General features: G+C 43.0%; 1 protein-coding gene across 1 annotated transcript in view; it reads left to right on the forward strand.

Moving 5' to 3' along the window:
- Positions 1-10,109, forward strand: part of LOC112240801 (sodium- and chloride-dependent GABA transporter 1-like) — a 31,717-nt gene extending 21,608 nt beyond the window's left edge. Inside the window, exons 12-15 of the mRNA XM_042329393.1 lie at positions 2,809-2,911; positions 3,135-3,235; positions 4,971-5,138; positions 9,033-10,109. Coding sequence (XP_042185327.1) covers positions 2,809-2,911; positions 3,135-3,235; positions 4,971-5,138; positions 9,033-9,137 — 477 coding nt within the window. The 3' untranslated portion in view covers positions 9,138-10,109. The remainder of the gene's footprint in view (positions 1-2,808; positions 2,912-3,134; positions 3,236-4,970; positions 5,139-9,032) is intronic.
- Positions 10,110-12,601: the final 2,492 nt, after the last annotated feature.

Genomic DNA, 12,601 nt, shown 5'->3' on the forward strand with positions numbered 1-12,601 from the left:
GTTCACCTCAGCTCTGATCAGTTGTTCACCTCAGCTCTGATCAGTTGTTCACCTCAGCTCTGATCAGTTGTTCACCTCAGCTCTGATCAGTTGTTCACCTCAGCTCTGATCAGTTGTTCACCTCAGCTCTGATCAGTTGTTCACCTCAGCTCTGATCAGTTGTTCACCTCAGCTCTGATCAGTTGTTTCAGCTCTGATCAGTTGTTCACCTCAGCTCTGATCAGTTGTTCACCTCAGCTCTGATCAGTTGTTCACCTCAGCTCTGATCAGTTGTTCACCTCAGCTCTGATCAGTTGTTCACCTCAGCTCTGATCAGTTGTTCACCTCAGCTCTGATCAGTTGTTCACCTCAGCTCTGATCTCTCACCTCAGATCAGTTGTTCACCTCAGCTCTGATCAGTTGTTCAGCTCTAATCAGTTGCTCAGATCAGTTGTTCACCTCAGCTCTGATCAGTTGTTCACCTCAGCTCAGTTGCTGATCTCAGCTCTGATCAGTTGTTCAGTTGTTCACCTCAGCTCTGATCAGTTGTTCACCTCAGCTCTGATCAGTTGTTCATCAGTTGTTCAGCTCTGATCAGTTGTTCACCTCAGCTCTGATCAGTTGTTCACCTCAGCTCTGATCAGTTGTTTCAGCTCTGATCAGTTGTTCACCTCAGCTCTGATCAGTTGTTCACCTCAGCTCTGATCAGTTGTTCAGTTGTTCACCTCAGCTCTGATCAGTTGTTCACCTCAGCTCTGATCAGTTGTTCACCTCAGCTCTGATCAGTTGTTCACCTCAGCTCTGATCAGTTGTTCACCTCAGCTCTGATCAGTTGTTCACCTCAGCTCTGATCAGTTGTTCAGCTCTGATCAGTTGTTCACCTCAGCTCTGATCAGTTGTTCACCTCAGCTCTGATCAGTTGTTCACCTCAGCTCTGATCAGTTGTTCACCTCAGCTCTGATCTCTGATCAGTTGTTCACCTCAGCTCTGATCAGTTGTTCACCTCAGCTCTGATCAGTTGTTCACCTCAGCTCTGATCAGTTGTTCACCTCAGCTCTGATCAGTTGTTCACCTCAGCTCTGATCTGTTCATCAGCTCTGATCAGTGTTCACCTCAGCTCTGATCAGTTGTTCACCTCAGCTCTGATCAGTTGTTCACCTCAGCTCTAATCAGTTGTTCACCTCAGCTCTAATCAGTTGTTCACCTCAGCTCTAATCAGTTGTTCACCTCAGCTCTAATCAGTTGTTCACCTCAGCTCTAATCAGTTGTTCACCTCAGCTCTAATCAGTTGTTCACCTCAGCTCTGCAGTACCAGTCTAGCGTTTCATCTCCCTCCACACTTCCCTAGCGCTGGGCTCCAGAGCCCTGAAGATTCCCAGGGAGACAGGCAGGCAGCTAGGGTCAGTGACCCTCCACCAGCTACCACCACTGGTGCTCTCATCTCTCACATTATTCCACGTCACCAGTTTAATAGGCTACGTCACATCTCAGTCGTTCTATCTCCTGTCCTCTATAGTTGTTCCCCCTCCCCCATGGCTCCCCCCCCCTCCCCCATGGCTCCCCGTCTTGCTGGTCTCGTTCTCTCTACACTTGGGAACTTATATCCAACAGTCTTTCTCTGTTCTCTTCTCGTCCAATAGGGTGGGAACCTGTATCCAACAGTCTTTCTCTGTTCTCTTCTCGTCCAATAGGGTGGGAACCCGTATCCAACAGTCTTTCTCTGTTCTCTTCTCGTCCAATAGGGTGGGCTGTATGTGTACTCTCCTCAACACTCTTTCTCTGTTCTCTTCTCGTCCAATAGGGTGGGAACCCGTATCCAACAGTCTTTCTCTGTTCTCTTCTCGTCCAATAGGGTGGGAACCTGTATCCAACAGTCTTTCTCTGTTCTCTTCTCGTCCAATAGGGTGGGAACCCGTATCCAACAGTCTTTTTCTGTTCTCTTCTCGCCCAATAGTGTGGGAACCCGTATCCAACAGTCTTTCTCTGTTCTCTTCTCGTCCAATAGGGTGGGCTGTCCAATAGGGTGTCCAACAGTCTGTCTACTCTTCCTCAACACTCTTTCTCTGTTCTCTTCTCGTCCAATAGGGTGGGAACCCGTATCCAACAGTCTTTCTCTGTTCTCTTCTCGTCCAATAGGGTGGGCTGTATGTGTACTCTCCTCAACACTCTTTCTCTGTTCTCTTCTCGTCCAATAGGGTGGGAACCCGTATCCAACAGTCTTTCTCTGTTCTCTTCTCGTCCAATAGGGTGGGCTGTATGTGTACTCTCCTCAACATTCTTTCTCTGTTCTCTTCTCGTCCAATAGGGTGGGCTGTACAGTGTACTCTCCTCAACAGTCTTTCTCTGTTCTCTTCTCGTCCAATAGGGTGGGAACCCGTATCCAACAGTTCTCTTCTCGCCCAATAGGGTTTTCTTTTTCTGTTCTCTTCTCGCCCAATAGGGTGGGAACCCGTATCCAACAGTCTTTCTCTGTTCTCTTCTCGTCCAATAGGGTGGGCTGTATGTGTACTCTGTTCTCTTCCTCAACATTCTCAACATTTCTCTGTTCTCTTCTCGTCCAATAGGGTGGCCTGTATGTGTACTCTCCTCAACAGTCTTTCTCTGTTCTCTTCTCGTCCAATAGGGTGGGCTGTATGTGTCCAACAGTCTGTCTCTGTTCTCTTCCCGTCCAATAGGGTGGGCTGTATGTGTCCAACAGTCTGTCTCTGTTCTCTTCTCGTCCAATAGGGTGGGAACCTGTATCCAACAGTCTGTCTCTGTTCTCTTCTCGTCCAATAGGGTGGGAACCTGTATCCAACAGTCTTTCTCTGTTCTCTTCTCGTCCAATAGGGTGGGCTGTACGTGTTCAAGCTGTTTGACTACTATTCTGCCAGCGGCATGTGCCTGCTCTTCCTGGTCTTCTTCGAGTGTGTCTCCATATCCTGGTTCTACGGTGAGTTGGTTACCTCACTTCCTGTTAGAGCTACGGTGACGTCGCTAACCTGACTGATGTACAAAGAGGTTGGGGCCTTCTCAATGTAATAGTCTATGTAAAAGGTTTGGGTGTTGGTGTTGTCAAAATCCAAATTCCAAAATCTGCTTCCAATGAGTGCAGGTACTTGTCTTCCATCACAGCACCTTTGACCTACTTGCTTCCTGTCTTGCATATGTTGCAGGTGCTGATAAGTTCCTTGCCAACATTGAGGAGATGATTGGCTTTAGGCCCTGCCTGTGGTGGAAGCTGTGTTGGGTCGTGTTCACTCCTCTCATCGTGGCTGTAAGTACTCTCTCTTTCTCTCTCTCTCTCTCTCTCTCTCTCTTCTTCTCTCTCTCTCTCTCTCTTCTTCTCTCTCTCTATATATATATCTCTTCCCCTTTCTCTGTCTTTCAACATTCTCAAACTAGAGCATTAAACATCAAATGAAATCAAATGTTATTGTTCACAAACACGCGTTTAGCAGATGATATTGCGAGGTGTAGTGAAATGCTTGTGTTTCTAGAGACAACAGTGCAGTAATATCTAACAAGTAATATAACAATTCCACAACAATACACACAAATCTAAGTAAATGAATGGAATGAATAATATATACATATATGGACAAGCAATGTCGGAGTGGCATAGGCTAAGATACAGTAGAATAGAATACAGTATATACATATGAGATGAGTAATGCATAGGCTAAGATACAGTAGAATATAATACAGTATATACATATGAGATGATTAATGCATAGGCTAAGATACAGTAGAATAGAATACAGTATATACATATGAGATGAGTAATGCAAGGTATGTAAACATTATTAAAGTGACTAGTTAATAAAGTGGCCAGTGATTTCAAGTCTATGTATATAGGGCAGCAGACTCTAATGTGCTAGTGATGACTATTTAACAGTCTGATGGCCTTGAGATAGAAACTGTTTTTCAGTTTCTCTGTCCCAGTTTTAATGCAACTGTACTGACCTTGCCTTCTATATGATAGCGGGATGAACGGGTAGTGGCTCGGGTGGCTGTTGTCCTTGATGATATTTTTCACCTTCCTTTGAAGGTGGGTGCTGTAGGTGTCCTGGAAGGCAGGTAGTTTGCCCAACGCATCACATTGGAGAGCCATGTGGTTGCGGTTGGTGCAGTTGCCGTAACAGGCTGTGATATAGCCCGACAGGATGCTCTCAATTGTGCGTCTGTATAAGTTTTGTGAGGGTTTTAGGTGCCAAGCCAAATTCCTTAGCCTTCTGAGGCTGTCTGTGTGGGTGGACCATTTCAGTTTGTCAGTGATGTATACGCTGAGGAACTTGAAGCTTTCCACCTTCTCCACTGCGGTCCCGTCAATGTGGATATGGGGGTGCTCCCTCCGCTGTTTCCTGAAGTCCATGATCAGCTCTTTTTGGTCTATTGATGTTGAGTGAGAGGTTATTTTCCCGGCACCACTCTTCCAGGGCCCTGACCTCCTCGTCATTGTTGGTAATCAAGCCTACTACTGTTGTGTCGTCTGCAAACTTGATGACTGAGTTAGAAGCGTGCAGTCATGGATGAACAGGAGTACAGACACTCCCTATTCCTAAGGACAAGCATACCCATAACATGATGCAGCCAGTAATGTGTTGTGTTGGATTTGCCCCAAACATAACACTTTGTATTCAGGACATAAATTTAATTTACAAATCAATGTAAAGCATTAAATTGTCTACCACAATGTATAGAGTTGTCAAATTAACTCTATGGTGTTTTTGTATGGAGGGCTGTAAAACCAAATTATACAACATATTTTTGGCATTAATAACCCTCCATATTCCTTCATCCTTGGTGTTGTGTTTGTGATGTAACAAGGTGACTTTGATTGATTAATTGTATTAATTGTATTAATGGAAAGTAGTAGTCCGTTCTAGCCAGATACAACATTACATACATTTAAAAACATTATCCAGGATGAAAACACAATTAAGCCCTCAGGCTTTTTTTCCCCATTGTGGTTGATTGTGTTGTGACCAGGTTGTTCTTCTGTGTTCCAGGGAGTGTTCCTGTTCAGTGCTGTCCAGATGGTTCCTCTCACCATGAACAACTACGTGTTCCCGGCCTGGGGACAGGGAGTAGGTTGGTGCATGGCGTTGTCCTCCATGCTCCTGATACCTGGATACATGATCTATATGTTCCTCAACCTCAAGGGAGATTACAAAGAGGTAACACATCACCTTCTGTCTTCCTCAGCTGCTGACACAGTGCCTTCAGAAAGTACTCACACCACTTGACTTTTTACACATTTTGTTTCAAGGTTGGATTAAAATGTATTAAATTGTCTTTTTTTTTGGTCAACGATGTACACAAAATACTCTGGAATGTCAAATTGGAAGAAACATTTCTGAAAAATAAACACTAATATATCTTGAATACATAAGTTTTCACACCCTTGAGTCAGCACTTTTTTAGAAACACCTTTGGCAGTGATTACAGCTGTGAGTCTTTCTGGGTAAGTCTCTAAAGAGCTTTGCACACCTGGTTTGTACAGTATTTGCACATTATTATTTTAGAAATTCTTCAAGCTCTGTCAAGTCTGTTATTGATCATTGCTGGACAGCCATTTTCAAGTCTCGCCATATATTTTCAAGCCGGTTTAAGTCAAAACTGTAACTAGGCCACTCAGGAACATTCGATTGTATCTTGTTAAGCAACTAAAGTTTATATTTGGCCTTGTGTTTTAGATGATTGTCCTGCTGAAAGGTGAATTTATCTCCCAGCGTCTGTAGGAAAGCAGACTGAACTAGGTTTTCCAGGATTTTGCCTTAACTCCGTTTCTTTATATTCTTCAAAATCTCCCTAGTTCTCACCGATGACAAGCATACCCATAACGTGATGCAGCCAGGAATGTGCTGCTCCAAACATAACACTTTGTATTCAGGACATAAAGTGAATTTCTTTGCATCAGTATTTAGTGCCTTGTTGCAAACAGGATGCATGTTCAGGAATATTTTTATTCTAAACAGGCTTCCTTCTTTTCACTCTGTCATTTAGGTTAGTATTGTGGAATAACTACAATGTTGTTGATCCATCCTCAGTTTTCTCCTATCACAGCCATTAAACTCTGTCATTTAGGTTAGTATTGTGGAGTAACTACAATGTTGTTGATCCATCCTCAGTTTTCTCCTATCACAGCCATTAAACTCTGTCACTGTTTTAAAGTCACCATTGACCTTATGGTGAAATCCCTGAGCAGTTTCCTTCCTCTCCGGCAACTGAGTTAGGAAGGACACCTGTATCTTTGTAGTGACTGGTTGTATTGATACACCATCCAAAGTGTAATTAACAACTTCACCATACTGATAGGGAAATTCAATGTCTGCTTTTTATTTTACCCATCTACCAACAGATCGCCTTCTTTGTGAATCATTGGAAAACGTCACTGGCCTTTGTGGTTGAATCTGTGTTTGAAATTCACTGCTCGACTGAGGCACCTCACAGATAATTGTATGTGTGGGGTACAGAGATGATGTTGACATTCAAAAAGCATGTTAAACACATGTTGCACACAGACAGTTCATGTAACTCATTATGTGACTGAATACTTATTGACTCAAGACATTTCAGCTTTTCATATTTTATTAATTTGTAAATATGTCTAAAAAAATAATTCCGCTTTGACATTTTGGAGTATTGTGTGTAGGCCAGTGAAACAAAATCTAAATTTAATCCATTTTTAAATTCAGGCTGTAACACAACAAAATGTGTTAAAATGCAATCGGTGTCAAATTCTTCCTGAAGGGCTGTGTATGTCTGTCCCATTTAGCAGACACTTTTATCCAGTGACTTACAGTCATGCGTGCCTAAATTATTTTCCTATGGGTGGTCCCAGGAATCGAACCAACTATCCTAACATTGCAAGTGCTCTCCTCACATACTGTGTATACAGAGTCGACCTTAAAGGCGACCATTTTGTGTCCAACAACTCCCAACTCTTCTCGAGATAACCATAGCGTGCGTCTCAGAAAGAGATCTGCCTGCAGCAGAGAGTTTGTCACAGGCTGTGGGGTTTTGTACAATTTTAAATAGATGGTATGGCACTTAATCCAAAATTAGTTGGGAATATTGCTCTTGGCGATTACTGTTTTTATATTAATCCGTATAAATAATCGTTGGTTCTCACAGACACTCTAAAAGAAAAGTTGGCGATAATGTATTTTGTTGCAAGACATCAGAGAGAGAGAGAGAGAGAGAGAGAGAGAGAGAGAGAGAGAGAGAGAGAGAGAGAGAGAGAGAGAGAGAGAGAGAGAGAGAGAGAGAGAGAGAGAGAGAGAGAGAGAGAGAGAGAGAGGGAGAGAGAGAGGGAGAGAGAGACAGAGAGAGAGAGAGAAAGAGAAGTTGAAAGTGATCATTGCTAACGTAAATTAGTTTCAATAGGCTACAGTAGGCTGTAATTTAGATATGAGATCAAATGAGGGAAAGACAACTGCAGATTTTCAGTCACTTTATGTAAATCACAAAGCTCATTTAAAAATTATCTGTGACAACAGAGTGATCAAATTAAGATACATGTATACACATAGACGTTCAGTTGAGAAGGAGAAAGGAGTGTGAGGCTGGTCGGTCCCATGACGCTTCGTCTGTTGAGAAGGTCACAGAAAGGAATGTGAGGCTGGTCGGTCCCATGACGCTTCGTCTGTTGAGAAGGTCACAGAAAGGAATGTGAGGCTGGTCGGTCCCATGCCACTACGTCTGTTGAGAAGGTCACAGAAAGGAATGTGAGGCTGGTCGGTCCCATGCCGCTACGTCTGTTGAGAAGGTCACAGAAAGGAATGTGAGGCTGGTCGGTCCCATGACGCTCCGTCTGTTGAGAAGGTCACAGAAAGGAATGTGAGGCTGGTCGGTCCCATGACGCTCCGTCTGTTGAGAAGGTCACAGAAAGGAATGTGAGGCTGGTCGGTCCCATGACGCTCCGTCTGTTGAGAAGGTCAAAGAAAGGAATGTGAGGCTGGTCGGTCCCATGACGCTCCGTCTGTTGAGAAGGTCACAGAAAGGAATGTGAGGCTGGTCGGTCCCATGACGCTCCGTCTGTTGAGAAGGTCACAGAAAGGAATGTGAGGCTGGTCGGTCCCATGCCGCTACGTCTGTTGAGAAGGTCACAGAAAGGAATGTGAGGCTGGTCGGTTCCATGACGCTCCGTCTGTTGAGAAGGTCACAGAAAGGAATGTGAGGCTGGTCGGTCCCATGACGCTCCGTCTGTTGAGAAGGTCACAGAAAGGAATGTGAGGCTGGTCGGTCCCATGACGCTCCGTCTGTTGAGAAGGTCACAGAAAGGAATGTGAGGCTGGTCGGTCCCATGACGCTCCGTCTGTTGAGAAGGTCAAAGAAAGGAATGTGAGGCTGGTGACGCTCCGTCTGTTGAGAAGGTCCAGAAAGGAATGACGTCCTCCGTCTGTTGAGAAGGTCACAGAAAGGAATGTGAGGCTGGTCGGTCCCATGCCGCTACGTCTGTTGAGAAGGTCACAGAAAGGAATGTGAGGCTGGTCGGTCCCATGCCGCTCCGTCTGTTGAGAAGGTCACAGAAAGGAATGTGAGGCTGGTCGGTCCCATGACGCTCCGTCTGTTGAGAAGGTCACAGAAAGGAATGTGAGGCTGGTCGGTCCCATGACGCTCCGTCTGTTGAGAAGGTCACAGAAAGGAATGTGAGGCTGGTCGGTCCCATGCCACTACGTCTGTTGAGCTGCAGCTTGCAGTGAAAGGAACAGTAATTGCTGGTTCTGGTGTTGTCAAGGATGGAGCGCTGCGGTCGTCAATGGCAACGAGAGGAGCAGCTGTCCGCCCCTTTGTGTCAGTCAGTGCAATCTTGATTGCTTAAATTGTAGCAATCAATTCCTTGGTTTGTGTGTGCCAAGCACCCGGCGGAAAGGCTCGATCTTACAGACACGGATGCCAGCTAGCTATCTAGTGCGTGATACAATGCATCACCAGTAATGTGAAAGCATGAAGATGTGTAACATATCATTTCCTCACGGCATCTGCATATAGCATGTTAATGTTGTAACTTACAGCCTAAAGATGTCTGACGTATTTTGAACGTATCGTTCTCTCGCACATTGCAGCGTCTGCGGATAATGATCCAACCCCCAATGATGGTGAGAGGAGAACGCCAGGAGAACGGTCCTGAGCAGACACCGGCAGCAGCCACTGAAGAGGCTTACATCTAAACCCTGTTGTATTCAGCCTGTCTCCAACTCTTTGCAGAAAACAACGTAATCAAGGTGAAGCACAACCAAGGGATGCATTCCCAAATGGAGTCCTATTCTATATATAGTGCACTACTTTTGACCAGGGCCCACATGGACTACTACCTAATATAGGCCCTGGTTAAAAGTAGTGCACTATATAGGGAATAGGACGTCATTTGGGACGCAGATAAGACCTTCCATGTCTGATATCTAATCACCTACCTCCAGGGGAAACGTGACCAACCTGATTACATTTGACTTTTCAATTATTTTTCATTTATTTTTATTTATTTTTTTCATTTGTTTTTTCATTTGTTTTGTCAACAGAAATAAGAAAGTAAAACAGCTGTTATTGTGATAGTTTTGTGTTTCATATGCAAACATGTCTTTCTAAGATTGTTACCTAGAAAGTTACTATAATTTGAATTATAATTTAAATTTGGAGGCCCAATGTGATTCAACACTGACGTGCTAATATTGACTTAATTCATCTATAAAAAATGAAGTTATTGTAAACCGAGCCGTAGCCAGGGTCTGGGTTTTAGTGCGTCTGGAAGGGGAGGGTGGGGTGGTGGGCTATTAGGAATGACTTCAGTCATCATCACATTGGTTATTGTAGCTTCATTCACCTCAGTGGATCTACAAACACATAGCCTGTTAGCTATACAATTAGCCGCGACACATTAACTCAGCACCAGAATTTAAAAAATATAATTGAATACGTACAGAGGTATCTGACAACAGAAAAAACTATTTCATTAACAAAAGTCAACAAATATAGTTTTTTTGCAGTTTTATAGCTAATTAATGACCTGCAATTCTACACATTTTGCCATGTTGATATGATATCTGAGCGAGTGAGCAAATAAAATCAATTGGGGCCCCCTGGAGGTCAAGGCCCCCTGGAGGTCAAGGCCCCCTGGAGGTCAGGGCCCCCTGGAGGTCAAGGCCCCTGGAGGTCAAGGCCCCTGGAGGGCCCCCTGGAGGTCAAGGCCCCCTGGAGGTCAAGGCCCCCTGGAGGTCAAGGCCCCCTGGAGGTCAAGGCCCCCTGGGAATGTGCCCTGCATGCCCTGTCGGTAATTCGGCCATGATTACTACACGTTTAGATGACTAAATAGACTAATTAACCAATCTAAAAAGGTTTAACTGAATTGGGCTAATTGAGTGACTGTCACACATAAAGAAAATATGCACATTTTCACACCCGTTTCCACCTAATAGACTTGTTACGGATGAAACAATCAGTGTGAGATAGAATAGTGCACATAAAAATACACTTTTGCATTCCAGTTTTCATGTACCGAATTCATGTACCGAATTTTAAACAATCAACTAATGTTTCCATTGCATTTTCAACTCTACCAAACAGTTTTGTCACAAAAAAAATGGTTGACTTAAATACAAATACCAACGGCTGACAGATGCAGTGTAATCTACATAATGAGATTTATTATGGATAAGAGCGAGAATATTTTTATTTTGTCAAACAGCAGTCGAGCATCGATCATCACGTCACCAGAATAAGACCCCAGATATTTATTAGAAAAGGAGCATCAAGATCATCTTTCACCACCCTGTGAAGTTCATCATCCTTTATTTAATATCAATCCTAATAAACTGCATCCCGAGTTGTAGTGGGGAGGACCACACACCATATCATCGCGTGACTCCAAATTTACTTCAATAGGATGGTTATTATATAAATATTTGAGCATCAAAGTGATTTCCACCCACCATTTCTCACAAAACACATTTTACAGACACAAAAAAACATCCCACCATGTTGAACGAAGAGATGATCTATCGGCATTGGACTGAAACTTCCTGTTTCCATCACACCTGATTTATTATATATTTTTTTACATGGTCAGAGATTACTTGCATAACAACCTTGGATGGAAGCATGGTTTACTGACACATAACAAGAGAGAAACTGCAGATGCACAACCAAGTTTCAGCATTTCACCTTGTGTATTCAACTATTCTAATTCTCAACAGTAATTTGAGACCCCAAACAAGAGTTTAAAAAAATAAAAAATAAAAAAATAAAATAAATATCCAATTTGAAATCATTATTGAGGTTCGGACCTCGGTGTCCTCATATGTTGCTATAGCTCTGATTGTAAAAAGGAAAGAAACACATTAATATCCGAATGAAAGAGATAGAGAAAAAAAACGATGTATTAAAGTCGACAAATTAATTCAACATGAAAATTGCATAGTGGAATTGAATATTGACCAATCATAAGCGCTGACCATTATAGGAAAGTGCAACCTGCAAATGTCCATATCTTTTATATAATATTATCACATACATGTATATTAACCTTTGAAAAGCACAAGGCCAGTATGGATCTCAAACCATCTGGCATGACATGACTGAAGTACCTGTTACAAAACAACGCAGATTACCGTTACATACGAGAGACTGTTTTAATTGTATCTTTTGTTTTCTAAAGAACAATAACTTTCTATGTGTCCTATAACTTGTTTTTAGAATCCTCTGTAGGATGTTTTTTGTATGTGAGAGTGAGACGGACCAAAATCATACGCTGGTGAGAAGGGATTAACGCAAAACACTAAACGACATGTGACACGGATTTACAAACGGAAATGAGAAGCATCCCTCACATGCCGTCGCTGCAGAGAACAGGGTACAATGAGAGGTATTACTACAGAAGCAGCATTTGAGCAGTGATTGTCTAACAACTCCTAAATAACCCAGATATACTGTTTTACTGCAATCATGTTTACCACATTTAGTGTCCAACTCCTCAGGAACAGCCGTGAAAAGCGACCAAATGATCTACTGAAACTACCGTGATGAGAGTTGTGAACGAAGACTTTCCTTCCTTCCACCAGTCAGTCAGTTAGTCAGTCATTCTAGTCGAAGCCAGAGCCATGTATTTAGAGATGAGGTTTCAGTTAGTCAGTCATTCTAGTCGAAGCCAGAGCCATGTATTTAGAGAGATGAGGTTTCTGCAATATGATGCATTAACTTGACAATACAACATTCTACAACAGCCATGTTAGAGCTCATTGACATGACACTACAACATTCTATAACAGCAATGTTAGAACCCCATTAACATGACACTACAACATTCTATAACAGCCATGTTAGAACCCCATTAACATGACACTACAACATTCTATAACAGCCATGTTAGAACCCCATTAACATGACACTACACATTCTATAACAGCCATGTTAGAACTCCATTAACATAACACTACAACATTCAATAGCAGCCATGTTAGAACCCCATTAACATGACACTACAACATTCAATAACAGCCATGTTAGAACCCCATTAACATGACACTACAACATTCTATAACAGCCATGTTAGAACCCCATTAACATGACACTACAACATTCTATAGCAGCCATGTTAGAACCCCATTAACATGACACTACAACATTCTATAACAGCCATGTT

This window comes from Oncorhynchus tshawytscha, linkage group LG02, assembly GCF_018296145.1.
Source record: "Oncorhynchus tshawytscha isolate Ot180627B linkage group LG02, Otsh_v2.0, whole genome shotgun sequence".
NCBI lineage: Eukaryota > Metazoa > Chordata > Actinopteri > Salmoniformes > Salmonidae > Oncorhynchus > Oncorhynchus tshawytscha.